Here is a 21,329-nt window from a genome sequence, read left to right as displayed (position 1 = left end):
AGGACCACTCGGCCATATGTCACTGGGACAATTCTTAGTTGTTTTTTGTTAATGTTAAACCTATGTTGTTATTCAAGGTTTTCTCTCTCTATCAGAGGTGTCCAAATTGCATTCAGCTCTATGCTTGGTTTGCTCAGTAGGTTGTTATGTCTGAGCATGTGAGCTGTTTCTTTAAGTTTTCTCACTTTCCATTGGGTCTCTCTGTTTATTATTTTTACTTCATCCAATAGGGGGCGATGGTCCCCCCTCTCCATCCAGACATGGTTGGCTATACCCGATTTTTCCGTCTCCCCTTTAGTTACCGCTTTTCGGTGTTCTTACTTTAAGGGGGCGGCATGTTTCACCCTTGTAAACCTTTCTGCAACTGCATGGGTTGGAGTATATGCAGTTCTTGGTGTCGTCTGAGTGTTGAATCGCTCTTGAATACCGTCCTGATGTTGTAGGGGACACATATTCTCTGAATCTTTTCGAAGATGCCTCGTATGTATGGTAGGCAGACCATTGGAGGTTTTTGGGTTTCATTCTCCTCTCTTATACTATTAACACGTCTGGTGGATAGTATGCTATCGAGGTAGTTGTTACGACAGAGGGTATTCTTCAACCTGACCATTTCTTGGTGGTATGTAATTGTGTCGCTACTTATTGTTTCTGCTCGATGTTGTAAGCAGCGTACGATTCCATGTTTGATACTGTATGGGTGATGGGAGTTGAAGTTAAGGTATTGTCCGGTGAAGGTAGGCTTGCGATATACGGATGTCTTAAACCCATGCTCTGTGCGTGATATGAGTATAAAAATACAGACAATTACTATGCGTTATTTTATTTTACATTTGTAAATAAAATGTTCTTTTTGATTGAAATAATCTTCATCCAACATATGTGTTTTATTTGATTTTTCTTAGTGAAAATAAAAAACACACAAGAAAGGTCATAAAAGGCAAATATACAAATACGGCATTTTAGACATTCTTATTTAGCTTAAAAATTTATTCTTTGATACAAAATGTGAATGATGCTTTTGATGTGTGATATCGTATACCCTGAGGAGCATGCTGAAGACACTGTTTTCATTCATATTACTAGAAGAAAGAGATCACTATCATATAAATGTTAAACAAGAATATTTATTAACTGCAGATCTAATTCCTTAATTAGAAATTGTTTTTGAACAATCTTAATTGAAGGAAAAGAGGGTTCTTAGCATATTTTATTTCTCAGAACCCTACATGTATCTCTTTAACATCACACGTTATACTAACTAATCAACTACATCATTTTTATATAAGGACTCAAAAGGAATCATGCCTCTATCATCCAAGATAGTTAATTGTACCAGGTGAACTATCTTTACTCTTCACTTCCATTTGTGTCGCCTTCACTCATTGACTTAAATAGTTTTGCAATCAGTTTTGTTTTAAATGAAATAAATGGAGATTGAATGTTCATTTTTTCTTTCTTCATATATTTTCTATATTTTCCACCAGAACAATGGCCCAGATGACCTTGCAATCATTCCATTTGGTTCAACAGCAGATACAGTCACCATCCATTTTACTGCACAAAGTCCAAATTGTAAAATCCATGTTACTGTATCAATTATTGGATGTTTCCAATCAGCATGTAAGTTAACTGAATGCCATATCCTTATTAATGATTGATAATTTTAAGATACCCTACATTAATGTGAAAGCTAAAATAAATACATTGAAAAGAAATATTAACAATTATGAGAGAACAACAAACAAAATAAAGACCTTCAGATAAAATTCATCTGTAAACATGCATAACAGATGTGAGAAGAACCCAAATAGAAGAAATATATTTTATTTAGAATGTATTAGTCATCAATAAATGATACATTCTTAAATATGAAAGCAGGACATATAAACATATATGCAGAATTTTACTTACAGTTAAGCTAATCCTTGTAGAATATAGAAACTTAGATTATATGCGAAAAAGGTAACTTTATGCTAGAATTCTAGTACAACAATTTCAGATAAACAAACACCAGTCATATTATAGACTTTTTATAAAAATGTAAAAAGTAGTTTCCTATAATAAATAATAAATTTTATAATGTTTAATTCGTTTAAGCTAAAAAAAAATGATCCTGTAAAATTATTCAATAAATTGTTTAAAGTTTATTTTGTTATAAAGGAAATGTTTGTTGGTTCCCTGATTTATCAGAGAGGAACCTATGTTTTCAGTGTGTCAGTCTGAATGTCCACCCGTGTGTCCATCTGTGTGTCCGTTATTCTGGATGATTGCCAGATAACCGTCCATTAGTTTTTCTGAAATTTTTCCACGAATTATATTTCATTAAATAGATGTGCACAGTAAAAAAAAATTTTTTTGTAAAAATTCCCGTTGCATCCCCAGGAGCTCAAAAGAGGTGAAAAATGTCCCCGAATGGCCAAAAATTACACGTTTTGCCTCATAACTTTTGATCCATCCATTCGATTTTCCTGAAACTTGGCCAAAATGTGTAGCCCGTTGTTCTTAATATAAATCCAGTATGGGTACTCTAACAAAATTCTGGTTTGCATCCCCGGGGATTTTCAGTGCTAAAAACGCCCCTTTTTGTGGCTTCTTTTTCATATTTCTCAACAAAGACTTGATATGTCTGACTATATAGTGGCTTTTCATGGTAATCAACTTCAGTATACATGTGTTAAGGCCTGAAACAGCACCGTTTTCCATTTACGCTGCGATTCGGCATCCCCAGGGGGTCAAAAGAGGTAAAAAATGCCCCAAAATGACACTTTTTGCCCCATAGCATTTGATCTATCCATTAGATTTTCCTGAAACATGGCCAAAATGTGGAGGCTTTTGTTCATACTATAAATTCAGTATGGGTGACCCTGGCAAAATCCTGATTCGCATCTCTCTGGGATTTTAGAGCTAAAAAGATATGCCTTTTTGGAGCTCTTTCTTCATATTACTCAAAAACTTGATATGTATATCTATTTAGTGGTTTTCCATAGTGCTGAATTCAAATATACATGTCTTAAGGCATGAAATTGCATCGTTTGTCTATTTTTACTAGGATTCGGCATTCCCATGAGCTCAAAAGAGGTCATAAATGCCCCAAAATTGCAAAAAATGTTACTTTTTACCCTGTAACTTTTGCCTCATCCATCAGATTTTTCTGAAACTTGGCAAAAATGTGAAGGCAACGCTGACTCTTCACACTTCTCACATTCATCATTTCTTGACTATTTTTTGTGGCGTCATCTCACATGTACACGCAGCTTGTTGAATAATTTATTCAAATATTTTCATATTCAAATTTGTATTATAAGTAGTTCACATCAAACGAAAAGCATATCTTGTATCTTAAATTGTTTCATGAAAGTTATTACATTAATTGTTAACTTAACTATTACTTATTATGATTAATTATACTGCCTTTATATTTTCTTAATTTTTGTAGCCACAACACCAGCACCAACAAGTAAGTACTTAATTAAATAAGTGTGGTTTCAAGAAATATATGAGTACTTTAATATTGAATTGATTTTGGCCTCTCTTTGAACAAATTAATTTACTTTCCCAAAACATGAATACTCGTGAGGAATCCACCTTTGTATTTTTTTTTTTTAGATAATTTCTGTATTTCGCCCTTTCATTTTGATATACCTTTTGTACCATAGAGTCTGTTTGTCTGAAGTATATGGAGTTTAGTACAAAATAAAAAGTTACAATGTTCAGTATTTATAAATGAAATATATTTTTATAACTTTGCATTGAATAGTCTTTTATAATTATCAAAGTATTCTTTTTAGAACTATGCATACACAACAATGGCAAAAATGATTTACAGTCATCACTTAATACAGCCTCCCATTTAAAACATATTGTAACATCATATCCAAATACGGATATAATAAACTAACTTACAATGCCATGCTTAGGAAGATCCCTCCCCCTACAAAATGTGACTTACGGCTCCTACATCTGAAAAATGCAACTTGCCCCTTCCACCTAACCCGACTGAACCTACAGTAAATGGTACTTTAAACAAAATAACATACCCTCAGAATGCAAACATTCTGTGATCACAAAAAAAATGAAAGAAATCAGTATATTGGTGTTTTGAAACTATATAATGCGAATGATTTCACAACTTTTATCTACATTTTGATATTTCTACTATTTTTGTACTCATTTCCGTGCAGTTCATTTCTCAATCTTCTACAAGTATTTTAAAGAAATTTTCAAAAGATTTAAACGCAAATTTCAAAACTATTTTGCTTCAAAAAGTTTGATATACTGTCAAAAATTAAACTTCAGGACTTTAGTTGAGAAATGGAGATGGGGTGCTGGTATAGAGGGAGGAAGAATAAAAAAAATGAGTTAGATCAGAACATTAGTAGCAATAACGGAAGTAAAGTAACCAATTAATTTTAAAATGCTACGATGTAGGAGAAAGTCATTAAGTATTAAAAGGCCCAACTAAGATGTGATAAATACAAACTTAATAACGTATAAAGAAAATGCATGAAGTTTTTTTTTTTCTTTTGATTGATGCAACTTTTGGTGCTAGCCTGAACTTACCCCTAAACAACAAAATTTATCTTATACTTTTACAGCAGAAATAGCTCTCAGATTATCTGATTAAAATATTTTTGTTCAAAGGCAATTTATGCACTGTAATCATCTGTAACTAATATAGATAGATAAATAGATAGAGATAGAGAGATGGATTGATATATATTTCAACGTACAAGTATGATAATAATTTTCCAGTTAATCTTAATAACTATTTTACGTTTTTTCATTACCAAAGCAAAGGAGCTTTGCGGTTTCCCAGAGGATTGTGGCCTCTAGAAAACTTATGCTCCCTCCCAATTGCAGGATCTGCAAGAGCCTTAAGTATGGCAGTGCTAACTTAGAAACAATTGTCTGGCAAAAGCACAAGATACAAACATGATTGTAAAATCTAATTTTTCAATTTTTTTCCAATAAGAAGTCTTCTTCAAATAAATTAACACTGGAAGATATGAAAGACTTTCATGTTTTGGCTCAATGGTTTTTTTTTTTTTTGAACACGTTTTGCAGTTTGAGTCATGTGTTGAACAGAGGCAATGCAGACGACGTGATTTCCCACAAAATAAACAAATTTTCTATCAGTCCTGTATGGTTTTGTGTAACAAACAAACTTACATCTTCATAAATCATATTCTCCTGCCTGCAACACATGCATTGCTTTTTGGCTTGTTCAATCGATTTTGCTATCTCTTATGCTTCCTAAGATGTTAGTGAGGATTTTTCGTGAAGTTGTTGGATTAAAGATGGAGGATATACTATTGAAAAATCATATATTGGTTTATATTTACTTCGGCACTTAGAATTTCATGATTTAGCAAAGTTTTCAAACTGTGTTGTTTAGTTATTAGTATCAGTTATAGATTATATTTATTGGCTTAATATATATTGAATCTCGAACTCTTATAGCAGAAGTATAGTGATTTGTGTCTCTAATGATTTCAAACACTTCTGCTGATATGCTATTTACCAATGCAAAGAAGTCAGTTTGGTTGTTTCCAGTTTCTTTGGTGCCATTAATATACGAAGATAATTTGTGAAAGGTAAGTTTCTAATGATAAGTACTGTAGTCTTGGTGTCAAATAAAAACTATCAATGTATGAGATTTGGCTCACAAATTAATTAATGAAGATAATACTGTAAGTGCAATGAATGTTGCATACCACTTCTTCAGTCCTACAAGATGGAAAGTAAGCAACTTTCTGAATCAAATGAAGCAGATAAACTGTCTAGAGAAACTAGCTGAGTGAAATTCCAACTAAGCCACTCTAGAAAATCTTACAAAATATAAAAATTTCCTTAACCGAGAGAAACAAACCAGTTAAAGGAAAGTTCTGGATGAGTTACTACAGAATATGAAAATTTCCTGAAAAATATGAGTATTTTGTTACTCTACAGGGCACTATTCCTTCTCATTATAAAATTTGAGAGAGGAAAATATTGTAAATTATATTCTCAACTCTATTCAAAATGAACTTTTTGGTTTTTCTTTTTATCTTTAGGCACAGAGACTATTTAATTACCTTTCAATTTTTTTTGTAATTAAAACCCTTATTAATATTATATGTCTATTATTACTCTCCATTTCAGTATGTACATCTTCTAAAAAGCGATTTTTATTCATTAATGCCATATTTAACAATTTTTATGCTAAAAATAAAATAGTGTAAATGCATTATTTATTTTTCAAAAACTTTAACATTTTTTTATTTATGATTTTAGCAATACCAACAACAACACCAAAACCATCAACTGAAACAGGTCAGCCATTTTTTAATATATTAGAATTTTTATGATAAATTGTTAAATTCACAAACTCTTTAAATGATAAAGATGATTTTTTAATTTCATTTGAATGTAATTTTATTTTGCAGCTTCTTGGTGTGTCAAACAAGATGGTATGGCTGATTCTTCCTTGGTGAGAAACTGGGATATTGATGTGTCCAGTAATGAAGAACGTAAAGCTGCTATCCGACCAGGTGGAAAAGGATGGACACCTGAATCTGGAGATAAGAAAAAGACAGTCAGCATCTTTGTAGGTGATGCTCTCATTTATGGAGCCACCATCAGATTGCTGAAATCTAAATATGTTGGCAGTTATGATGTCTACCTTAGTGGAGGTGGATCAGAAAACGTTCACGGACTTAAGGTAGATTAGAGTTTTTATGCAATTTTGTAAATTTTTATATCTAAATTGAATAAATTTGGAATATATTTTGTAAATGTAGGTGCATTAATGTAAACGTGTTTTTTATCCATAGAATAATGGACCAAACAACATTACAATCATTCCATTTGGTACAACAGCAGATACAGTCAAAATCCATTTCACTCCTGTGAAACCAAATTGTAAGATGCTGGTCACTATTTCCATTATTGGATGTTTCCAATCCGCATGTAAGTATATAAATATTTTTTATTTCAAGATTCAATTTTGTAATATTTTTATTCAAATCTAAAATTTCATAAAATGTCAAGTTCTACATATTATAGTAAACATAAAAACAAATTTTGAACAAAGTTTAATGAAATAAACTTTTATGTATATTTCTTCATTATTTTAATGGTAATTTCATTGGTAATATATAATAATTTGTTTTCAATAAATAAATTGACCTGAAAGATAAATGAATGACATCTTTCTTTTGATTTATGTTTTTACATTTTATTTTTATAAAATAAACTATAGAAATCATTGGTAATACAAAAAAATTGTTTGAAATAAGAAATTGAACTGACCAAAAAAGTCTCACTTCTGATATATATTTTCATATTTTTTTAGCCACAACTCCGGCTCCAACAAGTATGTATACTCTTTGATAATTATACACTGATAAAAAAGGTTTTTATAAGATTGAATCTTTGTTGATAAGAAATACAGTATAAAATGCCCCTTATATTTTTTAAAATAAGCCATTATATATTGAAGCATTTCCATAAAACGCTCAAGAATGTACATAAAAACAATTATCAACATACCCAGTCTGACATAACATGATATAACCATCACCAATTCTATTGATTTATTCAACTATATTCTCTTACTATTACTATTATATTAGCTGTACACACTTGACATGTTCTGGTTGAAACATATTGTCAGATAGAGAAATGAGTCATATACTACGGAAGATACACCAAATATTTTAACTTGTTATGAAAAGTGAAGACATGTAGGACTTAGGGGAGCATAAAACTTATGTATCTTAGTCTATAAAATTTATACGCAAAGTAACTCTCATAGCTAAAATAGGAAATAACTCTCATAGGTAAAATGGGAAATAACTCTCATAGCTAAAATGGGAAATAACTCTCATAGCTTAAATAAATAAGCATATTTCTGGTTTTAGACACAACTAATTGAAAATAAAATAAATTAAGTATAAATTAAATTAAAATAAATTAAATAAATCAACTTTAAATCATATTTCTAAATAGTACAATTAAAACAATTCTATTATAACAAATAATTAATAACATGAAGATAATTATTAAAATAGATTTTCTTTAATGTAATATGCAAATGAGGTTACTCATTGAATGTGTATTTCTTTTGAATAAATATATAGAAATCATGCTGGAATAAAAGTGTATAGAAGTTCGTTTTCAGTCTGAAAATTAATTTAGGAATACAACTTCATTATAATATATATATTTTTTAATATTTAAAATGTAATTGTGAAAATGTGAGACAGAATACAAACATGAAGCATGGGTAACATTTCCGATTCAATTTCCTTTCTTGCGCAATCATTATGCATTGCACTTAAATGTTGTTAACAGAAAAAGGTAACATATTGACCAATATAAATTTATTTCAGCTGTCTTATTTTTTTTCATTAAACATTCTGATTTGGAAAGTTAATAATTAGTTTGGATGTTGCCAAAAATATCCTGTAAATGTGTAAATGTTTATTCACAGTGGTTTGATTGTAAAACACCCTAAAAGAACTTAAATGAACATTTTTCATATTTAATTTATCTGCTTATAAAATGAATAATTAAGAATTGTACTGGATAAGCAAAATTACACACAATTGTTTTCGTATAAAACAAAATTCGAATTATTTTGTTTTCTAAACTCTATTACTTTTTTTGGTTTGTAATTTTAGCAATACCAACAACAACAACACTAAAACCATCAACTGAAACAGGTAAGCCATTTTTTAATGGTTTTTAATATACAAAATGTTCTTGCCAAATTTTCAATTTTAAAACTCTTTAAATTGTAAAAATTTTTTAATTTGATATGAATGCAATTTTATTTTGCAGCTTCTTTGTGTGTTAAACAAGATGGTATGGCCGATTCTTCCTTGGTGAGAAACTGGGATATTGATGTGTCCAGTAATGAAGAACGTAAAGCTGCTATCCGACCAGGTGGAAAAGGATGGACACCTGAATCTGGAGATAAGAAAAAGACAGTCAGCATCTTTGTAGGTGATGCCCTCATTTATGGAGCTCGCCTGAATCTGATAAAATCTCGATGTATAGCAGGATATGATGTTCACCTCAGTGGAGGTGGACGAGAAAATGTTCATAGGCTTAAGGTATGTGGGGTAGGAATCAGTTTTAATGCATTTTTCTTAACTGTAATTTGATATTTGAATTATATATATTTTTATAATGTATTAACATCAATATAAGCATTATTTTCTATCCATAGAATAATGGATCAAGTGACATGACAATCATTCCATTTGGTACAACAGCAGATACAGTGAAGATCCACTTTATTCCTAAGAAAAATTGTAAGATACTGGTCACTGTTTCCATTATTGGATGTTTTCAAGCAGCATGTAAGTATTTAAATTCTTTCTATTTAAAAGATTTATTTTTCTTATATTTTCATTCAAATATAAATATTCATAATTTAAAATACAACTTTCATTACAGTAAACATAAAAATGGAAAAAAATTGCTAGCAAAGTTTTATAAACAAAATCCTATTCCTTATCTGGAAAATACTTTAACAAATAATTGCTAATATAAAATAATTTTAAAACATAACTAAAATGGACTGAAAGAAAAATGAATAAAGTTTTCTTCTAATTTATGTGTTTGTATTTCTTACTTTTTTTAGCCACAACTCCACCTCCACCAAGTAAGTATACAACTTGATTATTGTATCCTTCATAATAATTTCAGAATTATAAATTATTGTACAGATTATGAATATTTTTTTCTAAAAATCCTCAACTGAAATTAAATATTTTCCATCTGCACATTTTGTAGTTTTAAGATATTTGATTTGACATTTTTTGTGGCCATGAAGAAACTGATATCATGGCTACCTAGGGTTACATCTCACTGACATAGTTAATATTCAGAATTAACAATAGGCTTAATTTCTCACATTCCATTTCTTATCTTTGCCTACAGGGTTCGATTCTAGGCTTATCCTAATCTCATTTTCATTTATCTAATATTCTTCTTATTTACATGGAAAGGGGACAGCCTTTCCCTGTAACATATTAAATCAACATTACTTAGCCTTTTGGCTAACAGTAAAGTATAGTATCTGTTCTGATACTACACATCCTCTTTTCTGTCGTCAGTGAGCAGAGGAGAAATCCTTCTAGACTGAGGCAATTTTTATTTTTGACCATTTCCCCACATTAAAAACCGACCTTTTGTCTAAGTCCGTCCTTGAGGGACATTGGATTTTTTTCAAACAATTTAATGGAAACTCCCCATAAGAAAATAGAATTTTAATAAAAATTAAAGCAACATTGGAGTTTTTTTTCAAACAATTTTAAAACATTTTTTGAATTGAAGCATCATCGGATTTTTTTTTCAAACAATTTAACAGAAAGAAGTTACTGTAAGAGAAAAATAGAATTTTAATAAAAAATTGTTTGAATTAAAGTAAAACTATAACAAACTATGGTTTTAATTATTGTCACTTTTGAATTAGGTTGAAAAGTTGCACCCCCCCCTATCAGTCGTTGAAACCCAACAAAACAAAATGGCCCCACCCATGTAATGCATAAGTGCCTCATTGTTGAATTAGGTTGAAAAGTTGCGTCCCCTATTGGTCGTTCAATGAAACAAAAAACAAAACAAAATGGGCTTGCCCATATAATGCATAAGTGCCTTATATTTTGATACAATAAATGTTTTTACAATTTTATTTTGATAAAATAAATGTTATTTGGTGCTTTTGCATTTAACGACCCGTGCTATTTCTTAAATAATACTTACAAGGAAAATTCAAGTTTTATGATATAATTTTTATTAAATTGTTTTCTTAAACATTTGGCCTTTAAAAATAATCATAGTCTGGCAACTGTGTATCTCGGTCAGTGTCATACATAAGTGCCAAACCTGCTATAACTTAATCTTTTTAAGTTATCATTTTTATTATTATTATTATTACAAACATGGTTTAAGTAGAGATAATTTGTTCGGAAAATGCCAAAATCATTTCACTCTAAAGAAGTTATGTGATTGAAATAGGAATTAATACAGCAATCCAGCAAATTATTCATTTTTTTTCATTTAATAACAAAAATTATCAGCATTACTCAATTTTCTAAAGTTTTCACACTTATTTCTTTTTCATTTGAACAAAATTTCTATAAATCTATGTTGTATAGCCAGGATCATATTGAGGAGAGACAGGGTACATATATACGATGCTGATGAGGGAGATACATTACTTAAAATGAGTTATACAAAGTTCATTAATAACGATGATTTCACATTACCTTCAAGTTGGTAGAAAGACGACACGAAGACGGCAGTTACAAAAATATGAGATGTTCTTTTATTCCATTTGACCGGTCGAAATGATGACATCCAGGAATTCAAAGTCGTTTCTACATGTTTAAAAGAGTAAAAAAAGAAAGAAATGAAAATCTATGATGATTGATACATACAGCATAATCACATTGACACACTAGTTCTCATAGAAGACATTTATAACATTTTACAGTTCTGTGCATGTTTCTTCTTACTTACATATATCAGAGAGGAGGGAGAGGTGATCAGCTCTTTTAACACAAGAGGGGACAGTGATTACTTATGATGGAGAGGGGTACACAGTACTTAGGATGGGCTATACAAAGTTCATTAATAACTATGAGTGGGAACAAAGTTCATATAAGATGATTACACATTACCTTTAATTTGCGGAATGACGACACAAAGACGGCAGTTACAAAAATATGAGATGTTCTTTTATTCCATTTGACCGGTCAAAATGATGATGACATCCAGGAATTCAAAGTTGTTTCTACATGTTTAAAACTTTCTCCCTTCGCTTCTAAAGGGACCCTCCTCTGACTGCCTTTGCTGACTGCTCTCTCTGCCTGATTGCCCTCCTCTTCAACTGAACTAGCTCCTATATTGAGAATTCATTTCTGCCATGATGTCATACGTGTCTGTAAACGGGATCGACCCATGTGGCCTAAACATGCGTGGTTCGGCACATGTTTCCAAACCATTTCTGCAAACAAAGAATTCTCACTAACCTATTTTTCAATCCAACTTATTTTTCAATATGTTTTTAAATTGCTATTGTTCGTTCTTCTCTAGCTGACCTTATTTTAATTCAGTTTTCATAAAAAGAATTGAACAATCAAAATTCCTTTTACAACAACATATCTAAACTATTTCATGTGAAACTGAACAATGCGAATTCCTTTCTGAATCTATTTCCGAACCTTGCTTACAAAGTTCAAATCTCGGTCTACCCTAATCTCATTTTCACTTATCTAATATTTTTCTTATTTACAAGAAAAGGGGAACCTTTCTTGTAACATCTATAGACCATATAGATTTTAGCTTGTTGATGAAGTATTGATTTAACGGTATTCACACTGTTTCAATGGGTATTGAGGAAGAGGATATGAAAACTGTTGCTAGGAGAGATAGTTCCAATGGAAATTTATTCAGAGCATGATCTTCAAAATTTGGTAAACCTGCAGTTGAGAAATTATAAAACAAACCAACAAATAAATGTAGTAGAATTTAATTATCTACTTTATATGTGCTGAAACTAAGTTTTTTCCAGAATTTGTTTTTGATATTAGCTTATCACCACACTAAAACCAAAACGGATGATCATGTGAATCTTTACTTTGCATGCTGAAAAGAGCGTAACAAAAACATTAACTACCCAACTACTTTATGTCCCTCATCAAAAACATTTAATCGCTTAAATTAAACAAAGTAAAGCCATTACTTTGGTTACCATGTCATTTTTCATGAATCAATGAACCACACGATTATAAAAAATATAAAAAGACTCATAATTTCCACTCATTAAAAATATATTTTACCTGAAATTTATGTTCCAGTTTTCTAGATTGGACATTTAGCCCAAAAACTGAAATAGTTTTTTTCATTAGTAATTTTCTCAGATTTAAATATGATTTCTATATAAATTTATCCTATAGAGCATTGCATATATAGTGTGAAACAAAGAGAATGGGCAATTCATGAAATCATTCATTTTAATTTGAAAATGTTGATTCACCATTGAAATGTAAATGATCTCGTCACATTTTACCTGAAAGTTAATTTTCGTTAGATGTGATGATTTATGTTGCTGTGTGTACTTGCCTCATCTCAATTGTTGCCTAAGTGATCAATGAATATTCAAAATACTATTTACTAAAAAATTATTGATACCAAGTAGTTTACCTCAGAGTGGAGCAATCGAGAGTATATATAAAAGCTTGTTTGACATTTTCTGGGTTATGGACAGTATGTGGAATCTTTACTGTTCTATTATTCATAAGTGTATTAGGGGGTTGAAGTGCATTAAACCTGAGTTATAAAAGGGAACAGCCTGATTTCACTGAATGATGACTTCATCAACGAAAATGATCATGAAATCTTGTGATAGACTGAGTACGTTTCATGAAACCATCATACTGTATTGTCCATAGCACCATAGCATGAATTGAAAAAAAAAATACCACTAGGATAGCAAAGGCATTAAATCAGACATATGTCACCCCTTCTGGAGTTGAGTAATAATCATTTCCAAAATGTTAGTTCTCCTACCCTTACCCTATAGAACTTGCTCAATATAACTGAAATTTGCAGATAGTTTTATTCCTAGATGAAAACATTATAGTATGAGCCTATAAGTTTTGTATTTGTTGATCATAATATATATATATATATATATAATGTTTCTATATTTCTGCAGAAAAGCGTTATTTATTCTATACAAATAAATATTCATGTTTTACATTATCTTGTTCTTTCCTAATATCTTCAGTTAAATGATTTATATTAATTCGTATCAATTATTATACAAGGCACATTTGAAATCATGTCCGGCTTCTTATTTATTAATCCATTATCCTGTTATGCATATCTTTATTATTATATATATAAAAAAAAAAACTTTGTGCGTGAGAGAGAGTTCCGTATCGACTTGGAAACGGCTTTTTTTTATTTTACACAAAATATTTTTCACACAAAATATTTCTGCATGAAATTTAAGTGGCCGTGTAAACTACTGCAGATATAACATGCATTCAATAGGCCATAACTCAATAGATGCTACATTTTTAATTTCAAATGGAAAATTCATAGTATGAGCCATTGCATGTTTATTGATTATAAACAAACTGCAATTTCTATATTTTTACAGACAACTGATGAAAAAACTCATTATATACAACAAATATTCATTTTTTACATTATCTTATTATCTGTCATTATCTTAATTTTGTCAATATTTTCAATTAAATGATTTATATTAATCTTTTTTTTATAATTTATATTAATTTTTTTATATTATATTAATTATTATACAATGCATTTTTGAAACTGAAATTCTGCTAAATACCTTCATGTCCAGCTTCTTATTTATTAATTTACTATCATGAATTATGCATATATAAACTGTATTTTTATTTATATTTCAGCAACAACAATTAAACCTTCAACAGAAACAGGTAGACTTATTATTAGCATTTATAAAAATCTATTAAATATTTTCACTTAAAATATGCAAACATATATAATTTTTATATTCTAAAAAGAAATAATTTAATTCTAATTTCTATAAAATATTATATTTTACCTTTGTTTCAGCTTCTCTTTGTATAAAACAAGATGGCCTTGCTGATTCTTCTTTGATAAGAAACTGGGATATTGATGTGTCCAGTAATGAAGAAGAGAAAGGTGCTATCCGACCAGGTGGGAAAGGATGGACACCTGAAGCTGGAGATAAGAAAAAGACAGTCAGTTTCTTTGTTGGTGATGCTCTCATTTATGGGGCTAATGTGAGGTTGCTAAAATCTAAATGTGTTGGAAGTTATGATGTATTCCTTAGTGGAGGAGGACAACATGCTCAGAGACATAAGGTAATGGTGCTAACATTCAGTTATTCTTTTATTGTTATTAATAATTATTATTATTTCGTTTTATTGTCTTTTAGGGAATGGATTTGGGTTCCATGAATCAAATATAAATTAAGAACAAATTAAGTTAAGGTTTTTTTTTTTTTGCGGGGGGGGGGGTCTTTTATTTTCATGACTTACCAAATAGGTCTGTATGTTATCATTGCATCATTTTTCCCACTTTTATTTTTGTCTCTCCAATTTCATTTGATAACACTTTTGATTCCTGTTTGGTGCCACAGGAATGTGGATTTTCCTTAACATGCTTTCATTTGATTGTATGTGTACAAGAAATTGGATTTGAAGAAATGTTTTCGACCTGTAAATCTGATTTGGATTTGCACACCATTTAGTAAGTTATTATGCATAGGTAACTTACCAACGTGCAGCAATAGCTGAGATTGTATTAAAAAAAAAAAGAACAAAATAACAAATATTATACTTTCTTGTAAATGCAAGAAATTTTGAAAGAAAAAAGAAAGGTCATATTGATACAAATAAACGATTGTAGAAATTCTTATTCGAATTAGTTTAAATGACATATAGCTTAGTTAAAATCATGGCATCAACACAATTTTAACCTTCAAATCTCTCTTTCATCACACGCTTAAGGTAACCAATCAACTGACTAATTTTCACGTACAGTTATAACTCACTCCCTGTCAATCATTTCCACATAAACAATTGTATCTCAATAAGTATCACAACATTGATATGGTATATTAATACCATAGAAAATGTAGCAACATTTTATGGGAAAAAGTCATTTGTTAAAAACATTTTAGATAAATAACATGAATTATAGATTTCAAATATGTCTGTCTACATCAACTTAACTGAATTGCTCATATTCTTCAGCAACCTTTCAATTGTAAGCATGCCCCTTCTCTGCCTGAGATTCTCATGGATGACTCTACTCTAGAAATTTGTTTTTTTTTTCTCATCAAATCTTTCTTGGAGTTCATATTTAGATCTATTGCTTTTTCTGCTTCTTGTAAAGTCAGTTGTCTTTATTGCTATAAATATTATTTCACACTTGCTGTTCTTTATATCTACAAATCTACTATCACACTATATATGGAGTATTGTTATCATATTTGGGTTGGTGAATCTCAGTCTCATTTGAGGGTTCTTGAGAAGGTGCAGAACGTATCTGCAATTTGATTGGCATCCCCTCTTCTTCTCTGCAAACCCCCTCTCACAGACATGATGTTGTTAGTCTCAATGTTTTTATAAATACTACAAGGAGTGTTCCAAAAGTAATGCCTCCTATTTTTATATTCTGCCTGAATGGATCAGAGGGGATTGCAAATTGCATTGATATGATGACTGAACTTATGCATTCATGGCCTGAAAGTTTTATCTCTGGTGCAGATATTGATGGTGTGAGACTCTTAAGAAAGCAATCCGTGTCATGAACGTGCATCAAAAGAAGAGATATGTCATTGAATTCCTAGCAAAAGTGCATTGAGAATGATGGTGACCATGTAGAAAAATAAATTCTGGGACACAAAAGGTTGCTCATTTTGATGGTACCACTCCCGTCTTCATAGCTTTTCAACTTTTTGAGTTTAAAAAAAATTTCTGATCTATTCCTTGTTTCCTTTGTTCCAATTCATTTTACTCGGTCTAGTGGTCTCCATCAATTCAATGTTTTGACGCCTCATTATAATACAGCTTTCTATTCCAGTAGCTTCGTTCCAAGAACTGCCATCTTATGAAACTCTTTTTGATAACTATTTTCATCATGTAAGCATGACGAAAACAGTTATCAGCCTAAAAACAAAACCCAATAGGCATCTCCTGTCTTTACAATAATCATCTTTTCTTCTTCTTAACTCCTTAGATCAAGTGGCTTCATGCCTTGTTTTGAGTGATTTCCATAAAAACATTTCCTGTTTAAAATAATATTAATTGGAATTGAATTTTTATTGTTTATTTATTCCTAATTCATGTATATTTTCTATATTTTCCACCAGAACAATGGCCCAGATGACCTTGCAATCATTCCATTTGGTTCAACAGCAGATACAATCACCATCCATTTTACTGCACAAAGTCCAAATTGTAAAATCCATGTTACCGTATCAATTATTGGATGTTTCCAATCAGCATGTAAGTATCTTTAGTATCATATCCTTATCATTTATTAATGACAATTTTAAGATAGATTACATTAACATGAAAACTAAAATAAATGGCTACATTAAAAATAGTAGCAATTATTGGGAGATAACACACAGAATAAAGTATTTCAAATAAAGTAAATCTTTGAAAATTGATAACAAATGTGGAAACGATAAAAGAAGAAATTGATTTATTTATGCATCAGTTATACATGGCTGATTTTACAAAAACAAGCTAAACATAAATGTACATGCATAATTTTACTTATAATAAAACATGTTTTATTGTCAGTAAATTTTTTCCTCCAAGAAGGTGATTACTTAACCCACATCAGAACGAGATGCTTTAATGCAACAAATCTTTTTTTTTTTTTGGAATAATAACTAAAACACGTATCTACAATAAAATATCTATAAAAGTAAGAATGTATGTGTGTGTGAGGACACTTCTCAATCTATATACTCAATGAATTTTTGATCGACAGACTTGGAATTTAGTATATAGGATATTCAGACATGTGACAAACTTTTTAATCCATTTTCATCCAGAAAAAAAGGTGAAAATTGAAATATTGGTACATAGGAGCCCATCAGATTTTTTTTAGTTTTCAAGTGTTCCATGACTGCACATGCTTCCTGATGTTAAGTATGAGTTGGTTTGAAGGCATTCTTTGAAAGACATGTCAAGCTAGTGTAATGGTTATCATACTTACTCACTGTCTTAAGGTTTTGTTTTCGATCTCAGCTCAAGTATGTTTTTTTTTCAAAAAGTGAATTATTTATTTTTCAGGATTTAACATTATATTTAATACCTATGGTATATATATATATATATATATATATATATATTCTACATTAATTAAATTATAATATTTATGGATATTTTACAACTGGGATATGCCAGGTATATTTTCTAGCATAATATATATATATATATATATATATATATATATATATATATATATATATATATATAAAATAAAAATAAAAAATAAAAAATATAACACGGAAATTACATAATTGTCGATGCAATAATTTATTTCAACCTTATGGTATTTTCAAGCATCTAAATCAGACAATTACATTTTTGATAAGTCTCCTGTGCGTCATGAGTAAGTTGCTAGAATCTGTATTAAATACAGAAGTAATCAAACATCTCAACAAAAATAACCTTCTTAGTGACACTCAATATGGTTTCCGTTCTGCTAGATCTACAGCAGATGTCCTTACAGTTATATCGCATAGGATTAGCAAATCTCTCGACGGTGGCAATCTTTCTAGGGCAATTGCTCTTGACATATCTAAAGCCTTTGATAGGGTATGGCATAAAGGTTTACTTCATAAGATCGCTAGCTATGGTATAGCTGGAAAAGTCTTCTCAATTATTAAATCATTTCTTTCTGATAGGTTCATAAGAGTAGTAGTTGAGGGGCAAAAATCAGAAGCTCACAGTATTAATGCCGGTGTCCCTCAGGGATCCATCCTGGGCCCAACTCTTTTCCTGATCTACATTAATGATCTTCCAAATCATATCCTTACATCATTTGTAGACATTTATGCTGATGACACTACCATTTATGGTACCACATCTAAGACAGTAAACGAGCAAGTTCTCTCCAATTCTCTCTCCTCTGATCTTGAGCACGTAGTACAATGGGGAAAGGAGTGGCTGGTTACTTTTAATGCATCTAAAACCAAGCTTCTCTCTTTACATCATCAACATTCTAATCCACATTTGTCATCAATTGAAATGAATGGCTCTCGTCTTCAGGAGGCCTCAAGTTTTGACAAGCTTCTGGGCTTGACCATTACTCCTGATCTTAAATGGAACACGTATATCAAATCTGTTGCCAAGGCCGCTGGAAAAATGGTGGGATCTTTCTATCGATCCAGTAGATATCTCACTGCTGATGCTATTCTCTATCTATATAAGAGCCAGGTACGTCCAAGGATGGAATACTTTTGCCACATCTGGGCAGGAGCTGCTAGAAAGAACTTGTCCTGCCTTGATAGAGTTCAAAATAGACTTCGTAGCCTCGTAGGAGATGTCCTTTTCTCCTCCTTGCAACCTCTATCTCACAGAAGAGATGTTGCGAGTTTGTCTCTGATGTATCGTTATTTTCATGGAAAGTGTTCAACTGAGCTTCAATCTATGGTCCCCCCTCGCCAAACTTTCACAAGAAACACTCGTCTAGCTGTAAACACTATCAATAATTTCCCCCACTCTTTATCTGTGCCTAAACCTAAACGTAGATTCCATGAACAAAGCTTCTTTCTTAGAACTGCACGCCTGTGGAATTGTCTTCCGTTTTCCTGCTTTCCGGCTGACTACAATATGGTTTTGTTCAAGTCTAAAGTAAATAAGTTCTTGATGAGCCGTTCCATATAAGTTATTAAATTTACAAAATTTTCATTACTAATGATTACTATATTGACCAACTTCTACTGTACACTCTTTAACCCTTATCCTTGAGTGGCCTCTGGGCCTTGATAATGTGGTGATGCCTTTGTAAAAAAAAAAAAAAAAAAAAAAACCTGTACCGTGGAGGAGGAAAAGAACGGGGGAAAAAAACTGATGTCTTTGCTGTTATGACCACTGCCAAACCGGAAGTCACGTAGGTTTAAATTAAGGCTAGACAATCGAAAGGAGAGAATGACTTTAAAAAATATTGGCGAAAAAAGCGACCCCCCCCCCATTGTAGAGAACTGCCCAGTTGAAGGTGAAGATTAATGATTTTAGTTAATTTTTCGATATTGGGAAAAACTTTGTAATCCGTTTTCGGCCAGAAATTTGGCTGTTAAAGGGTTAAAGTTCAACGATTTGACCTTTGAGAACTCTACCAAACTCCTCCGCCAATTTTGGGTCTAAACAATTGAAATTTTACATATAGGTTCCTTGGACATGGATCTAACTTAATAACTTGATTTGAGTCCAAAACAATAAATGTTAAGGGGTCATAATAGGGGTCAAAGTTAAAAAAAAAATTGACCTCTGCGGTGTCTACCAAATTACTCAGACAATTTCTGGTCTAAATATTTTAAATTTGACATAAAGGGGATTCAGAGATAGGGCAAGTTTTTTAATCGGTTTGGTTCGAAAATTTGAGCTACCAATATATAAATGTATGTATCTATGTTTGCATGTCTGCCTAAAACTTTTGACAGAAACGACGGATTTTCACAAGATCAGTATTGTTTTGAAGCTCAACCCTTCAGACGACAAATACCGAAAAATTGGCTAAAAAGATTAATTTCTTCACCCTCAACTGGGCACTTTTCTACAAGGAGGGGTCGCTTTTTTCACCGATATTTTCGAAAGTCATCCACTCTTTTTGATTGTCTTGCCTTAAGTTAAACTTACGTCACTTCTGTTTTGACGGTGGTCTTAACAGCAAAGACGTCACTTTTTTTTCCTGTTCTTTTCCTCCTTCGTGGTACGAGGTTGAACCTGCCTTCCTACTACAACTTTTTTTTTTTTGCTCAACACACACCTTCAAACACCAGGGCAGCACCGGCCACTCATGCTAATATATATATATATATATATATATATATATATATATATTATATATATATATATATATATATATATATATTTATATATATATATATATATATATATATTAAACATTTGAATAATAAAAAAAGGGGGAGTTTTCTTACCGGTGTATATAAGGAACCTACTTTTACAGAGCAATACATTAGCTAGGCTTCATTCTTCACTAAAATCAGAAAAATAAATCTGATTAAAACCTAAGTACATAGGGCTTTGTTAATTCGCTCTAGTACTACGAGGGTCGTGCAATAAGTAATGCCCCTGACCCACTTCCCATAGGAATAGAGCAACGAAACTTGGCACAGTTATTAATCTTTCTCTACCTAGGAACCACCCAGAGTTATGCATTTCTCCCATCGTTTGATGCAGCTCTGGAGACCGTTTTTGTAGAACACCCCAGGTTGGTCCTCCAACCACGACATGACTTCAGAAATCAAGGGTGCATCATCTGGGAAACGCTTTCCTTTCAAAAACAACTTCATGGCTGGGAAGAAGTGAAAGTCAGAGGGTGCAAGGTCAGGAGAGTAAGGAGGATGGGGAAGGATTTCATAACCACACGCCCGTGCTTCTGATCTGGCGACATGCGAGTTGTCAACTGGAGCATTGTCTTGCAGTAGGAGAGTACCTTTGCTGATCTTGCCCCGCCTCTTGACTTTGATAGCTTCCCTTAATTTCCTCCAAAGTGAAGCATAATAGGCTCCTGTAATTGTGGTACCCTTTGCCAGGAAATCT

General features: G+C 31.4%; 2 protein-coding genes across 2 annotated transcripts in view; both read left to right on the top strand.

Moving 5' to 3' along the window:
- The window catches only part of LOC145292234 (uncharacterized), a 314,231-nt gene extending 308,161 nt beyond the window's left edge, over positions 1–6,070 (top strand). The window contains exons 48-50 of the mRNA XM_080138557.1: positions 1,485–1,620; positions 3,437–3,457; positions 6,054–6,070. Of these exons, the coding sequence (XP_079994683.1) occupies positions 1,485–1,620; positions 3,437–3,457; positions 6,054–6,070 (174 nt within the window). The remainder of the gene's footprint in view (positions 1–1,484; positions 1,621–3,436; positions 3,458–6,053) is intronic.
- The window catches only part of LOC145292233 (uncharacterized), an 80,682-nt gene continuing 65,001 nt past the window's right edge, over positions 5,649–21,329 (top strand). Inside the window, exons 1-11 of the mRNA XM_080138556.1 lie at positions 5,649–6,312; positions 6,426–6,700; positions 6,813–6,948; positions 7,334–7,354; positions 8,664–8,705; positions 8,824–9,098; positions 9,215–9,347; positions 9,632–9,652; positions 14,439–14,468; positions 14,608–14,879; positions 16,895–17,030. Of these exons, the coding sequence (XP_079994682.1) occupies positions 6,222–6,312; positions 6,426–6,700; positions 6,813–6,948; positions 7,334–7,354; positions 8,664–8,705; positions 8,824–9,098; positions 9,215–9,347; positions 9,632–9,652; positions 14,439–14,468; positions 14,608–14,879; positions 16,895–17,030 (1,432 nt within the window). The 5' untranslated portion in view covers positions 5,649–6,221. The remainder of the gene's footprint in view (positions 6,313–6,425; positions 6,701–6,812; positions 6,949–7,333; positions 7,355–8,663; positions 8,706–8,823; positions 9,099–9,214; positions 9,348–9,631; positions 9,653–14,438; positions 14,469–14,607; positions 14,880–16,894; positions 17,031–21,329) is intronic.

The sequence above is a fragment of the Euprymna scolopes genome, chromosome 13 (assembly GCF_053919585.1).
Source record: "Euprymna scolopes isolate OS-2025 chromosome 13, ASM5391958v1, whole genome shotgun sequence".
NCBI lineage: Eukaryota > Metazoa > Mollusca > Cephalopoda > Sepiida > Sepiolidae > Euprymna > Euprymna scolopes.
The sequence above is the reverse complement of the archived record's forward strand: the minus strand, read 5'-3'. Positions and strand labels throughout refer to the sequence as shown.